At 40.6% G+C, this 16750-nt stretch overlaps 1 protein-coding gene across 1 annotated transcript in view; it reads left to right on the forward strand.

Moving 5' to 3' along the window:
* The window catches only part of erbb4b (erb-b2 receptor tyrosine kinase 4b), a gene marked incomplete at both ends in the record, with an annotated part of 248119 nt that overhangs the window by 183925 nt on the left and 47444 nt on the right, over positions 1–16750 (forward strand). Inside the window, 5 exons of the mRNA XM_079277462.1 lie at positions 887–1086; positions 4673–4805; positions 7986–8079; positions 13340–13494; positions 15288–15332. Coding sequence (XP_079133588.1) covers positions 887–1086; positions 4673–4805; positions 7986–8079; positions 13340–13494; positions 15288–15332 — 627 coding nt within the window. The remainder of the gene's footprint in view (positions 1–886; positions 1087–4672; positions 4806–7985; positions 8080–13339; positions 13495–15287; positions 15333–16750) is intronic.

A 16750-nucleotide genomic window follows, 5' to 3' on the forward strand; every position in this document is an offset into this window, starting at 1 on the left:
TCTTCTATGGTCAGTAAGTAAGTCACTAAGAAACATGGCTTGGTACCACAGAATTGGCTGGTGGCCAAAACATATTTTTGTGACGGTTTTAGTTTTGACATTTAAGAAGCCGATTTAGCTGTTGATTTGTAGTTGATTTTTCCAAAGGTTCTTGAAAGTTTGCGATGACATTTGGATGGAAAAAAGTGAGCGTCAGTGCGTCTGACAGCATAGTGGGATGTAGTGTGTGTGTGTGTGTGTGCGTGTGTGAGTGTAGGCATGTGGATGCTCTTGTGTGTCAGCCACCTGCAGATGGAAACAGCAGGCTGCAGTACAAATTACAGCCTGCCATCCACCTTTATCCCATGCTTGATCCCGCATACTGTCTGTATTTCTGGCTCTGACACCCCACTGGCCTCCTGTCATTTTTAAACTGTGCAAGTCGGGCGTATGGGGAAGGGCGGGGGCTTTGCAGAAAAGAAGGAAGAAAGAGTGTTCAATATGTATCAAGTTATGTGATTGTGGCAGTATATAGCAAAATGTGGCCACAAAAATATATAAAATAAGAATTAAGCAGATGCAGAGTATTTATTGAAGGTCGACAACACTAGAATATTAAAGGTTCTAACTGGAAAATGTTTAATAATCTACACACCTTATTATTGTGAAATGATGATATTATAATGATGAGTGATGATAATTGTGCACAAGCAAGACCATGGAGGAGATAATCGGTTTCCTTTATCTTACTCCATTAGTGTTGTTTAATGTTAGTGTTTCTTCAAATTAAGTCCACACGGGAATGTTGCTACTCGTTTCCCCACTTTCAGAACTAAAGTATTGGTTTTCTCTTTCTTCTTACTTCTGCCCTCTCCTCCTCTCACCTCCACCCATTCTTCCCTCTCAGTGGGATCTCCCTGCTGGTGTTGAAGCAGCAGGGCATCTCCTCACTGCAGCTCCAGTCCCTGAGAGAGATCAGCGCTGGCAATGTCCACATTGCAGAGAACAGCCAGCTTTGCTACTACAGCACTGTGAACTGGACAAGACTGTTCCGTGCTCCAAACCAGAAGGTTCTCATGCGCAACAACCAGAGTCCAAAGAAGTGCTGTAAGTTCATACCTAAACCATCACCAACCTCAAAAACCTATCAAAACAGTTTCCCTTGGTTCACCGTGGAACAAGGGCCAAAGACACAACCTTTTAACTGCACTGTTGACGAGTTCGATTCTGCACGGTTGAAACGAAAAAGTAATGCAAATCACTGTTTCCCCAAAATCTATATAAAGGCATGAATTAGCATGCAAAGCAACTGTTGTTGCAAAAAAACATCATTATGACATATCAACCAAGAGTCAAGCATGCATTTTATAATGCAAACAAATTGTGTGTAGTGACACATTTGCCCAAAACTGTAACTAATATAGATATACAGTGTATAGATAGATAGATGGATAACAAATACAGTACCATTGACAATCACAATTTGTTTAAGAAAACACAGATTTTGTTCAGCGCTACATGGAAACAAAGACTGGAGCCCCTGCTACTCTTAATCTTGTTTACCAGCCCAGTTTGTTTTCTTGCTGAAATGTGTGCTGATCACAAATAGCATAAGCCTCTATCCCATGTTTGTCTCTTGGAATCTTACAGCCTGTGTCATAACGCGTAAACAAGTTGATCAAGTGTAAACAGCCATTGCTCACTTTTATAAACGGTGATGGATTGTTATGTTCTTCTCTTGCCTTCAATATCATTTGTGCAGCTCAAAGCACCATTAGTTTATTTTGTTTCTGAATGTATTAATATTCATAAACAGGTTACAGATTGACAGTTTACGGAGGTATATGTTATGATATATGTTTGAGATTTACTCTGGAACAAAGGCCTCGGCCTCACACACTAATGGTTTGACAGAATTTGTGATTGCTGACCTGACACAAATTCATTTTTAGACAACACTATGAGATCAACGCTACAACTCGATTATTTTGGGAGGAAGTCAAATCTGTCATTTCTGCTCAGGCAGTTTGTTATCCAGTTTTCTGCATGAGGAAATCAGCTTTTTTCCCGCACAAGGTAACATTGACGCTACACATGTAATAGCAGAAATACGCTTGTCATATCTATTGTTCAGTCTGTCGTATGAATATAGCTATTATCTCACTCATTTGTGAAGACAACTAAAAACAATAATCAAATAATTGGGTTAATTAACCAACAGAACCATTCAGATCTGAGGAAATTAAATTACGCAACTATCTGAAGTGATGAGACAAAAATTGTGTCTCTAAAAATGGAATAGCTTTTTATTATATCACTGCCACAAGTGTGAAGACATTATTCATTCATGCATAATGTTCATTAATGAGCCAGTGTTTGCATTATTGAGTTGGCCTCTTTTCACTGTTCATGTGCTCCTTTCCCCTGGGCAGTTGCTTAGTGTTGGGCACACACACACACACACACGCACACACACACACACACACACACACACAGACACACACACACATCCCTTACTTCTATCTGTGTGAGGACACTCATTGACATAATGCAAATTGTCCACTGGGTTGATGTTGTAGGGTTGAAGACGTTCCAACACTCTCCTCATCAGTTGAAATTAATGTGATGATGTCCTGTCTTGACAGGGCATCATCATTAATAAGTCTGCCTGTTTTTTTTTTGCTTTGGATGATACTTAAAACCTATTCCTTGTGCATTAAGCTGCTCAATTTGTTTTTACTGAGGTATCATTTGACAGTCAGAACTGGGTTGAAGTCTGGTCATGAAGAGTAATACTGCTCTTTTGAGTTTTGACTGAAAAATTGCTTCAGAGGAATGTTTTTGCGTTTGGTTAACCTCGTTGTGCAAACAAGAAAGTCAGACACCTTTAAACTGTGTTGCCTGTAGAAAAGAAGGACCTTTGGTCCAAAGCACTTGACAAGCTTTCACCTCGAACTTCATCAGAGCAAATATTTGACAAAAGGGAATCCCAGAGCTTATGATAGGGTAACGTACTGCTGAGTGATGCCTTGTTACCAATAAAATGTCAGTGTTTTATTATGCTGTTTTTAGAGCGCAGGCCTTAGGTTAAAACATGAGGGAGAAATGTACTTTGTTTTCTTCACACACATTTTAAAAAGGTCAAATCTTGGGCTAGAAACTGTTAATTAGCACCATCAGTGAATAGCATCTCAGTGGAGTAAACCCAAGTCAGAGAGGGCTGTTGCATAACCGTACTTTTCTCAGTAATGTCTTAAAGGCTGAACACTGCAGACACACGGTAAACACACACAAGTGATTCAAATTATTTTTGACTGATTAGAGCTCCTTTCAGGACCGGGTCTGATCTTAAGTGTCGTTCCTAGAACTTATTCTAAGTCAGATCATTTCTACAAGGCCTGCTAATGCAATATCTCACAAACTCCACATCTGACAGCCCAACCATGTCAGAAACACCTGAAGAGCTTATCTTTTTGATCTTGCTCGTGCTCCTCTTCCCTTGTTTATTTCCTTTTTTTTCCAGCACCCATCATTCCTCCCTCTCCTCATTATTTTCCTCTGCATGGTCAGTTTACCTACGGCGCTGGAAGCCCAACAGAGGTTGTCTTGTCTCTTGTGGAAGGCAACGCTTTCATCCTCTGCCCTCAAAAGAAACACACGACTTCTTTTTTTTATCCATGGATCTGCATCCTGTCTGGTCTTTTATTGCAATCTGAACATGCCATGGCTGATGCCTAGCATATCCCCTGGCTTACATGTGGCCAGGACCTCAAAAACAGCCGTGGCCTTGTCATAACCATGTTCATAGCTATGGAGAAAAGAAGAGAAAAATCCATTATAAAATCCACTGACAAGGGGGAAATCATGTTAGATGCAGCTGGGATGATAAAAGTTCTGGATGTATTTACAGTGCTGTCATCACGCTACTTCAGCCCTCTCGTTTTGTCACTGTAATGCTCTCAGATGTAACAACCTTTGTAGAAACGAGTGCTGTGGAACAAAAGAGAGCGAGAGAGAGATGAGAGACCCAGAGACAAGAGGAGAATAGAAAAGAGTAGATATAATAGATGTAATAGCCTGAGTATTTTGGTACGATATGAGAAATAGTGAGGCAGATACACAGAGAGCGCATACAAACTGGCTCCTTTAATGCTTTAATGTCCTTTTGGAATTCAGTGGTGGCTTTTATCATGGCATAGCATGACTATCCCGAACACCAAAACATACGTGACGGTACTATATCACTGATTGCAGCTATGAATGTGTGTGTTGAATGCAGATACTAATGTTTATGGATTTAAACATTTAAACAGTCGGCTCAGCATCTTTTTAATGAAGCAGGACAGCGCTCTCCTTTGCTCACTCTACAGTGAGCCATGTCACAGAGTACTTCACACACATAAATAGAGACAAAGAGAAAAAGTATTTACATTTTGGACGGACATGGATGTAAACTGCGTCTTGACCGGTATGGAGGCATACAACCATGAGGCCGTAATTCTAGTTATTGTATGTATTGTGCGTGTAACATTTTTCTGGTTGTGCTTTGTATTTGTTTTTTTATTTTTAAATATAATGCACATTTTACAATAAAGTGTGTTTTGCTGATATTGCTCATTGATATGTGTTAAATGTACAGCTGTAATTCTTTTTGGTCATGCTGTGTTTCTTTTTGTGTGTTTCTAATGAGCAGCCAAGGAGCGCATGGTGTGTGAACCGCTGTGTTCGGACACCGGGTGTTGGGGTCCTGGCCCAGACCAGTGCCTCTCCTGCAGATACTTCAGCCGTGGACGGACCTGTGTGGATACCTGCAACCTTTATGAAGGGTGAGCTACGCTTCGTTCATGCATACAGATGACTACTGACTAGATCACATAATGTCTTGTCCTCTAACTGTCGTGAGGTCCTGATTGTGGTTTTAGGTTTGCCCACATAACCACGTGTACATCTCTTCAACTAACCACTGTCAATGCATGTCTTCATCTCTTTCTGCGTGATGCAAAAAAAAAAGAATGTCAACCACCAAATCATATCACAAAGACTGGTTTACATCCCTTTTACATATATTTTCCCCCTTTTCTTTTATAAAAAAACCCCTGTTAAATGCTGATAAATTGAAATACAGTAACTATATACTTCATAAAGTGGCTTTTCCACCCTAATAAAGTCCTTTACAATGGATATCTTAAATGTAAGTTGTAAATTGCATTTCTGAATTTTAAATTCACTTTTCAAAGAAAGCAAGTTTTTTTGGCAATTGATTGTAAAAGCTGAAGTCAATTGCAGATTTCTACTGAAAATGTGCTTCCTGAAAATAGTACAACTGATTAGTTAAGTTACCAAGATTTGTATGTTCCAATGTCTCAGTATAGTTTGTTGTGTTTCCTCCTGCGAGATGACACTATAAGCACAGTTTGCATCAGACAGGATCCTCTGGTGGTCACACAGTACTTACTTACTAACCGAAAGTCAACAATAGAAGAATCTTCTGCTAGTGTGCTGTGAAACACCTGGTTTTCTAATATTATGTTTTAAAGCAAATGAACGAAATGTTCACCCAATTAGCTCTGATAAAATATAATTTTTACAAACAACATGAAAACGTGTGTGGAAACATGTTTGAGACATGAGACAACTTCTGTCTGAAGTCCACAAAGTGTGGTTTGTAAATGATTCACTCATCTCTAACTGTGCTTTTCAAGTAATCAAGTACGTGACAGAACTCCGTCCAGAGTGAAGCAGCAGTAAAATGTGTTCAAATCAAGGACAAATATAGAAACATCCATCAACTCATCCTTTTCAGCTGTGAACACGAATGATGCAATTTTTCAAATAATCCTCAATTGTCGGAAGACGTGCTGGAAAATCAGCTCATAAGAACTTAAATTCCAGCTCGAAAACACCCCAAGGCTCTTTGTTACAGCTTTCAAGTTCAGCAGTCATTTTTTTTCTGTTTACTATGGATAATATTGAACAGCCTCAGGGTAAATCGAAAAATGAAAGACGTGGCGGTTACTCTCTGTTTAAAAGACGCCCGTGCAGAGTGACAAAACAATTGGGGGGGGGGGGGGGCCTCTACTTAAAAAGGAAGTATAGCTTAATGCCATCATATTCTCACAAAAGGCCGTGACAAGATTATATATGATCAAAAAAACCTTTGGTGGCCACATTGGAGAGGAATGAGGAGGACCAGAGGGTGCTGTTCGGGCAGGGGGGCTAGGCGTGTCACTGCGTGTCACAGTCACTGCTTGCGCACGGGGCCACGCCCTGCCTACCTGTCCATCTGCGCGTCAGCACCACCCACACCGTCAGCGTTACCAGCACGTCATCGACCAAATATAGAGTTCACTGAATGCAACCCCTTCCCTCTGAGCATTGCCACACTGTGTGTCTCACGAGTCACGCTTGAAATGTTTCATATTTCCTCATTATTTGATGCCTTTATTTGGTATCTGCTCAGCGTGAACCCATCGAATCAAATCCCCTAGTTAAACTGTTTTTTTGTTACAGCACCTTTATTCCTCTGTGGAGGTACAGCAAGTCTACAATAACAAGGATAGCATGACGCTATGCAGAATTTACTTCATATCAGGTGTGAATGACAAAAACTCAGGACTTGCGTAGCCACAAGACGGCCCTTTTTTGGCGGAAAAATCGCCTTACACCTCAAATGAATTGTTCTCTGTTGTTGAAAATGTTGGACGTGATTGTTCTAAATGCCAAAAAACTGTTTTAGTTGTCTGTGTGAACATACAGGTCCAGCAGTACGGAATTAAAAAAAGCCATTTGAAATGAATGAATGAATATTTTTGAATCACATTTATATAAAAGTTTATGATTCACAGCAAATGTGTTGCTGTGTCTTTGTATTTGTCCCTTAAGCAGTGAGGCCGAATACAGCAGAACATCAAGCCATATAAGTTGTAAGCGTCAGTGATATCTTCCAGCCACACTGCAGCCTTTATTATTTCAACCAGCACACACCCAGACAAAGGCTAACCTCCCCTGACTCTTGGAAGGTTTTATGAAGGCCAGATGAAGCATAATTAATACTAATTTGATTTAGATCCCACTGGGCCGACGACATTTCTCCTTTCCATTACGAGAACATTCTGTTTTCCTTCACTGACTAAAAGAGAAGTACCCAAAAGTCATTCTCCTTGTCCTGTAGCGACAAAGGTAAAGTGCTAACTCAGCCGCACTGTGGTCAAATGTAATGACTTTTCGAGGCCACTCTGGTGTTCCACTATTATAAGGGGATTTCAGAAATTGAATAACAAGGCACTTAATTGAATTGATTTTTGAAAGCATTGCACCCCTCGCAGGTACTGCACCTTTTCAACTGCGTCGACCCCCTGCGTGATGGTATCAGTGTTACAGTTAGCTAATTAGCTACAATGCTTGTGGGTTTAAGAATAATGTGTGTGTGTGTGTGTGTGTGCAAGTATGTGTGTGTTTGAGACTGCATATTGATGTTATCACTACATATTGACCTTTATTTTGAAAGTAACTAATGTAATAAATGACCCTCGTACTAGCAGATGAAAACAAGTAAAAAAAATGTGTCTATCACTTTCAATCCCTCCCTCTTGCTCCATTGTTCTGGAAACGACATCCTGGACTTGAGCCAAACATTATTATTACATTTTGCAAAATATAATGTGATATTGACTTTGAAATTCATATTTAGCAGGAATTCAACGGATCACTGCTTTTGGATTGTTTTCTTTCTTTTGCACAATTTGTCCATGAGGCAATTTCACTGAATTAGCAGATTTATATATCATGAAAATATACTAAATTGAGTGTTTTATATGCGAGTGCTGCATCACACTTACACTTGTATTAATCATATGACACATTTACTTTGTATTATTCTGCTAAGGACACAAAGCCATGTTATTGCTCGATTTCAGAAATAACGTTTTGCTTCCCCTCTTGTCTCTCACCCCTGTCTCACTTTCTTTTCCACACCCATCTTGATCCGTTCCCTCCTTGTCTCTCAGGGATATTCGAGAGTATGCCAATGAGTCGGTGTGTGTGGAGTGTGATGCCCAGTGCAAGCGAGCTGACGATGACTCTTTGACCTGCACTGGTCCGGTAAGCTTGCTTCTGTACAATAATAGTAAGGCAGACATTGAAGCGCTCGTTGTCACCTTAATGTAGACAGAGAACAGGGCTGTTGTTACAGCAGATATTCTGTGTTTCTCCTATTGTCAACAAATCCCATGAAAAGACCAAAACCAACAATGAATCGAACAACTTAAAGGGTTAAGTTGTTGTTTTCAGTGTTGAGCCCCCCAAAGAGGAGTGTTCAAGGCCAGCGCATTACTTCACTCACCACCAACCAAATGACTTGGAGCTGCAGACGTTCCCTGTGGTCATCTTAGACTATGATTCATTATTGTATTAGCAGTCAAAGTGTGCCTTTCTGCTGCGCTATTGATTATGTCTCATGTTCTGAGTCAAAGGTAAAACTGATGTTTTAAACCAAGATCAGCATTATATTGCATACTAATTCACCGTGGGGTTTTATTCAGCACATGTAAGTTTGAGACTGTATCGTCATCTCTTTTTACTTTTGAATTAACCATCAAAAATGTATTGAGGGACAGACATTTCTTTTTCTTTTTTAATTAAAAGTAATTGATCGTTTTTAATCCAAAAGCCTTTTGTACTGCACGAGCTCTTAGAGAAGCACGGACGCTCTTTGAAAGATTGTTTGGTCGCAGCTGTACATTAGAAAAATGCCCGAGTGGGAAGAAAATCCCTGACCTTCATTTCTGCATGCCTCTCCTGCACACTGCACCCGCAGCCACATGAGGCCCCTGACCCTGCGCTTTCTCTTAAAATCGCATCTCGCTGTTTGATAGCGAGGGATGATTTGCGACAGATGCAAGCCAGAGGGGCCGTGCGCTGTCTTTTGTGTCGCGTCTGTCAGATAGTTTGCCCGATACAGTTTAGAAGTAGTCGTTTCCACAACTTCTGTTGTGTTTTTGTGGAAGTGTGCAAACATGGGAAGCAAAGGCCAAGTTCGGTTGTTGTCTTTGAGTTGTTGTTGTTGTTGTTGGATGATATCAGTTGGTTTGATTGTCTTGGCTGTCAGTTTGATACCCCACAACCCTGCACTTGGCATCTTAGACAAGTGCTGGGGAGATGAGTGCTGTAAAGAGAATAACATGATTAGGGTTACAGCTAGTTAGTTAGAACTAATGCAAAATAAATAGAGGCTATGTTAACATTTTTGGAGCATGTAGACATTTTTTGGGGTTAGATTCTTAAAATGTACTTGACTTTCAACAACTGTTTATTATGGTTTTCAGCCTGAGTATGTCTGTACATGTGTTTGTATGTGTGTGTGTGTGTGTGTGTGTGTGTGTGTGTGTGTGTGTGTGTGTGTGTGTGTGTGTCTTATCAAGCTGTGTATAATGGGAATGTCCCAGAGTAACCTGTTGCACCACAAATGGATTACAGCAATCATGTTATGGCCACAGAGCCCATAGCAATTACATTACGGCTTACACACGATTATTTGATCAACCTAATTCCCTCTGCGGAGAGCGATTGGAGATATGACTACAGCCATGAATGAAGGCTGTGCAAAGGACAACATAAGTGATAATGGTCGATGATCTACAGTAGCTTAGGTTGCTAACACATCACAACAGACACTGAAGACTCAAGCTGAACTCAAGTATCCTATTGAATACCATCATTTTAGGCAAAGATTTGTAAAAAAAAAGTTGCAAGTATGACAGATTGTTACGTTAGCCATTTTAACAGGCAACATGTGTTAACCAGTAATTCTAGTGTCTTTAAACTTCTGTAAAAATTCCAGTCGAAAATAAAACACTCCTTACTATTTAGCTACCGTGCTTACAATTATGCTTATATTTATTGTGTTTGTATTGCTGGCCATCCACAGATTATAAAAAGAATCCCATCTGTTACATTTTGCGTCAGATGTTTCTGTTTCCTTATCCTTTATTTACACACTTTATCTTGTATATTAACTCTACAGCATTGTGTTGTTGATCATGCGTTGAAAAAGGGGCATATTCTCTCCAATCATCCCACTTTTTACATCTATTCTTTGATCCCCTTTTCTCTCTTATCTCAAATATGTTTCTTTTATCCTTGAAACAAGTTGCAAAGCTGTTCCATTGTGTATCGTCTTAAAAAAATACTGCTTTCATACATGATATTCACAATTATTTCTCTGAGGTCCTCCTATGTTCTGCAAATGTTGCAACACTTTGACAGTGAAACACATATCTAAATATGATACATTTGAATCTGCTGGGATGGATGCATGCGCTGTACGACCACTACATTGAATTGCCCACTATAGGAGCTAACAAATCCATTTATTTCCATTTATCTCCTCTCACCCCTACGCTTATTAAATCTCCACCTCATCATTAATGCTTAAAAGGTTTTGTGGTTTAGTGTGGGAGTATATTTACAGACTACAGCAGACATACAGCAGAGGATGATGACTTAGTCTGTGCATTATATCATAATAAAATGTCTTGTAAATCCTTCCTGATGCACCCGATCATGCCTTGAAAAGCATTTTATGTGGCTGCCCATCTTGACTATAAACTCTGACTTTGTAGAGATGAATTGTCAGTCTGCCTGAGATGCTGGTGTTTGTGCAAAAAAAAAAGAAAAGGGAAGAGATAGAAATATTCATTTTCAAACACAACAGCTCACACAAACTTCGGTGCTAAGCGCACAGGCAGACCAATTTAAATTTACAGCAGGGTACTTTGGTCGCGTCGCTGTGCAGCCCTGCAACTTTTTGGATGTCCCGATACCCTGCTGGACCAAACACTGTTTGTTTTCTGTCACATAATTTAACTTGCTGATGTGATTGGACTAATGGCTACAAACACACACACACACACACACACACACACACACACACGCACACATACGTACACTTACGTACACACCAATAGCCACGGGTGGGAAGACACTCACAAAAGCGAAGTGCCAGGCTCGTTGCTAAAGCCAGTGGGAGCAGCAAGACTTTCAATTTGCATAATTATACCGGGTGGATGCATGTTCATACACACACAAGCCACAGAGATAACACCCAGAGTTACTAGAATACATGCACTCAAACACACACACACACACACACACACACACATGCATGCTTACTTTGCACTGATGCTACTTCTGGTTATGTTTGAAAAAGCACTCATACACATTCCTCCACTTGCGAAAGGATCATTATCTTCCTTCGCTACCATCTTTTTACCTTGGTTACCTCTTGTTTATTGGAAAGTGTGTGTGATTCTGTCCTATACCTGTATGTGTAAATACATGTGTCAATTATTGTGTGCAATTTGGACATCCATGTAAGTGTACGTTACTGAAATGCATGATTGTTGATCCCATTCCCACTCACTTTGTTTATGTATGTGTGTTTAATTAGGCACTTTTAGGTACTCAAGTACTTTACTTGAGTATAACTTTACTTGAATATGTCCATTTTGTGCTGTGCTACTACACTTCGACTCTTCCACATTTCAGAGGGAAATATTGCACTTTTTACCCCACTACATTGATCTGACAGCTATAGTTTCTAGTTACTTTTCAGATGAAGATTTTGACCATAAAAAGCATATCGCCTTGTGTTCTGACATCTTACACAAAATCAGTCGGGCCCCATGTCACATTGCAGATGTCTGAGTTAAACATTCTGACACCCTTTAGATTTATCATGTGACCCTTGAAAAGGATGATATCCCAAATTTGTAAACTGGATACATCAGAAATTACAACCTAATAATAGCAAATATAACTACAGAGGTGCTCAGTGCAGAGTGTGTATGTCTGCAATGACCTACTGCTGCAATGTTTGAATTAATACAAATTGACCCCGTCTAGACTGCAAAAGTATCAGTTGTTTTACTCTCACTTGTCACACATCTGATTGACACTCATTTGATGCAGCTGTCGGCACTGGCTTAACGTTAGCAACATATTGTTACTCCAGGTTCTGTGAAGTGTAAGGACAGAGCTGTCACTGAGGCAGTTGTTGATCTCTGGTGGCCCCCACCTGCGAGTTAAGAGGAGTGAGTAGTCAGCAGTCAATGAAGGTATTCAACAGTCAATACAATGTTTTTCAATTCATCACCACAACCATGAGAGGTGCTTGAGCATACAGTCATAAGTGAGCGGCATAAATACGAGGCTGATGGGTCCAGAAGTATGCAAAATAAGCTGTGGACAGATGTAAGAACAAGTCATTTGACTTCTGATACTTTTGATTTAAATACATTTTGCCACGAATACTTACTCTCTGTCTTACACAAGTACAATGTTGAATGCAGGACATATTCTTGTCATGGATTATTTTTCAATTTTTATACTGGTTCTTTTACTTAATTAAAGGATCTTTATACTTAAAGGATCTTTATACTTCCACCACTGGTTTGTGTATGTATGTGTGTGTGTGTGTGAGAGATGTTTGTCAATGAGATGTTCTTTAGGCCTTTTGATGATAGAAGGCGTGTGTGGGAGAGCTCTTTGCCTCTCTGCCTCTCCTCCCCTACCTCTTTCCTCGCTTATATTAGCTCCATAAATCCTGTTCTCGGCGGATTGTTATGGTCATTGTGTGTGCTGTGAGCGATGGTTATTATCTGCCTGCTCCGCTCACACTGCTTTATGCGTCTCGTCTGCTCCCTCCCTCCCGTCCCTCTTTCTCTCGCTCTCTCTCTTATTCACATTAAATCTTGCTCGCTCTTACTGCCTCTCTCCCCTTTACTGTTCTGCTTCCAAGTCCACTCTCTCTTTACCTCACTTTACCTAATACTCTGTAGTACTTTTTACCTTCTGTCTTTTGCTCCCTGTTATCTCTCTATCGTTCACAAGCTTTAACTGCTACAACAATTTCACACCCATCAATCAGTCTACATTCCACTCTGAGGCTACAGCAGATATTTCATTCCCTAAATTTGTGACACCGCAGATTTGTCCTTTATGCCAGGCTTCATGATGTCATGTATCGTTAAAGTATATGGTCTCTACATAGGTTATACATGTCACTAACTGCAAAGCTACAGCAAAAAGCATTTGGCTTTTCCTTCAATTCATTCAATTTATTATTAGTGCTGGAATGCAGTGTTCAAACTCTGCACTGGAAAGCAGGCTTAGCTTGAAATGACTCATGCTACAAATCATAATTATGATAATAACAACAATAAAATAATTATAGCTCTCAGTTAAGTGCCCTGCTAAACGGCAACATAGAACCTCGCCGATGGTGATGCGTACACATGTACATTTTAGTCAGAACTATGCTTTCAAAAAAAAACAATGCATTTCTTTTTTTCTCTTTCCACAGGGCCCCGAGCGATGTGTCAAATGCGTCCATTTCAAGGACGGTCCTAATTGTGTTGAAAAGTGTCCCGATGGCCTGCAAGGTGCCAACAGCTTCATCTTCAAGTATGCAGAAGCCAACAAGGAATGTCATCCCTGCCATGCCAACTGCACCCAGGGGTAAGGACAGTCAGGACAAGGACTGGTCAGAGGTGTGGGGTTCAACGGTCATAACTCTAGTAATGCGTTTCTGTGTTAATGTATTGCACTTGCTCGGTTGGCTATTGCGTACCATGTAACTGGTGAGCGCTTCAGCCGCAGTATCGCACCAACTAGCCCTGCAAGTTCGAACTACATCACCAAGCTTCCAGCAATGCGTGTTTCACAAGGACGCTCAAATGGATTTCCCTGTGCCGCTTTCTGGAGCGACAGGCTATTTCTGATCATTGTCTCAATCTAAGACCATTTACACGGTGGTTTATTAGTGCATAATCTGAAATATTCCATTTCATTATCCACGTCCCGCAAACATAAAATTATGATCCAACAACTTGCAAGATAAGAGAAATGAATAAAGAGGAAAAGCAGAAAATGAGAGAGTGGAGTTAGAGGAGTCAGTGAAGTACCTTGCCACTTTCCGTCGCTCACTAGCCACTGATCGTTCAATGTAATATTCAACAAGGATTGGTAAGACATCATTTTGTATTGAACTCCACAGGGAGTTTATGTCACTTCCTTATTTCCGTTATTTCTACTCTCCTGAGTGACAGCCTCCAGCTTGCTCGAGCATAGCAATGTAGTCGTAAATGGAAAACACCAGGCTGACACTTGTCACAGGTATAGCTTAATAAGCAGATCCACCGCTCAAAAAAACCGGCTGGGTGTAGGGAGAGAGATAGACACTGGGATGAAACCAATATCCCTTACTTCTAAATATTCAAAGGAGCCTCAGAATTGTGGCGCTAGTATTAAGACTGTCAGACGCCACAGTGTGCAGTACACATGGGAAATTTGAAATATCCAGACAGCAGGACTGGTGAAATTTCCAGCAGAGATCTTTGCTTTCTTTCTGTAGACAATGTAGCTTTGTAATCTCTCACCCATGTGGACACACTGAAACTGAACCTTGAGGATAAAGGTGTGACTCCTACATGCTAACACCAGCATACGCACACGCACACACACACACACACAGACATTGTATGTTTTGACAGACAGCAATAAAAGCTGTAGTGGACAGATAAGAGAAATCAATAGATCATGGCTTAAGGTAGCTTGTAGAGTCAGGAATATGACCAGCACACCAATGTCCATACTTGGATGAAGGTACTTTGACAATAAATGGACGAATACAAAGTAATCCAGTTCCATCCAGTTGGAATGCACTCCGACTCACTGTAGAGCAAACGCCTTCACTCAAAGCATCTCACAGTAACATGAATGCATACGCTCTTGACAGGTTTCCTTTTGTGTGTCTGTCCCTGTGAGTTACTGTACAGTCACAGCCCCCCCCCCCCCCCCCCACCACCAGACAAATAAAAACGCATCCTGTGCATCCCTACCGATGAAAACAGAATACTAGCAGGGAATACATCCCATGCCATGTTTATCTACACGCACTTCAAACTGGATTGTATATCTTGTAGTATCGTTCTCTAAAATGTGCAATTTAACAGATTTCCAAGTACATAATGAATAATACAAATATGAATATTATTATAGATTATTATATCCCTGGTGTGTGAATGTTGCCAAAGTAGTGAGCTGTAATACAGTAGGCCTGCATAAAAAAAACTGAATTCAAGTCAACATGAGTGACCTAAAGTCTACACGTCCCATGACATGGGTTGGATTATCAAGCAAGCAAAATAGAAAAAGGCCACTGAGGGCAAATATTCCAAGCCAAAATGTAATAAACTAAAATGGGTTCAGTTTTTTTTTTTTCTTTGCTTGTCCTGTGTTTGTTTACGTAGGTGCATTGGACCAAGACTGCAAGACTGTATTGGCTGGATGGACAGGTACAACATTATTTTTCGTGTATTGCCTTTCATACGAAAACACACCTACACTGTAGCACACACCATGTACACACAGACACACGCACACCCAAAAGAATATCAGTAAGCAACGTCTCTGATTAATGGCTAGCTCTAAGGTCCAAAATCCCTGAGTGTCCTTAATGCCTTCGTGTGTGTGTGTGTGTGCGTGTGTGTGTGTGTGTGCGCACAAGCAATTTGCCTGGTTCTTGATAAATTGAAAGTGCTTTAGCTTTTGTTCTGAGGCTACTGGGAGGGTGAGGGAACAAATGCAGTTTACAGCAAATGGATTTAAGATTTCATAAGAGAAACAGTTTGGCATCAAGTGGCTCTGAGAATTGTTGGGTGGTGTTTGGGGTATGATTTTATTTTTAACGGAAAAAACAAGGCTTATAGGCAGGGTGAGCAACCAACACATAATAACTTACTCATGAGTCTGGAGATCTGCAGCACAACACTGCTAACATAACTAAATCGCGCAGCAGGCTAAAACAGGACAGGATGCTTCAGAATGACAAATACATACAGTTAGATACACAGACGGACAAACGGATAGTCATTAATACTGATCAATATTCAGTCATGAACCTTTTACTGAGACCAATAGATGCATCAGAAACATTCACGTCTTTTAGAGATCTGCTGACAATCAAACATTCCTCTTCTGAAATAGTCTTTGGGACAACAAGAAGATGAAGGGGCACGGCAGCAGATTGGTAAATGATCAGCCCTCGTCCTATCCACGATAGCTTCTCGGATACAGGAGTAGACGCCCAGCAAACCCCATGCTTAGCTTCCTGCTCTGAGGTGTCGTACATCTTGTAGATCTTTTACCGGTTGGAGGTATTGGCTTTTGGGCACGACTAAAAATGGCTTATCAGAAATACATGATTGAACTAAGCCTTCGAAGGCCATCATTCCACCTGGCATTAACGCACATCTTGCGTGGAGATTGTGTGCATATGTGATTAAGCTGGATTAATCACTTCGTGTCACTTACTCATGTGATATTCACTTTGATAAAATTGACGTCCTCATTTAACATGTTCCCATTTGGCAGTATCTTTCCAATTTGGTTCAATACAATCAGAGCTGCCTGTTGTGTGATATCTCTGTGCTCCCTGATTGGCTCCTCATGCATGAACGCATTTTGGTCGTGCGTCAAATTGTGGGTGACCTTTCTTGTTGACTGATTATGAACTGATTATTATTGACGAGTGCGAGATACATACAAACACATGCACAAACTGTATCGGTTGTCGAGTGTACCTGTCGGTTAGATATGAAGCTGCAACCAGAAGACGGCTTGCTTAGCTGAATCCTAAAAACGGGACAACGCCAGGCTTACTGTAGCCACCTGTTTCCAAAGTACCAACAGCCGCAGCACATCTAAAGCCCAC

Source organism: Melanostigma gelatinosum (assembly GCF_949748355.1).
Source record: "Melanostigma gelatinosum genome assembly, chromosome: 10".
NCBI classification, from domain to species: Eukaryota; Metazoa; Chordata; class Actinopteri; order Perciformes; family Zoarcidae; genus Melanostigma; species Melanostigma gelatinosum.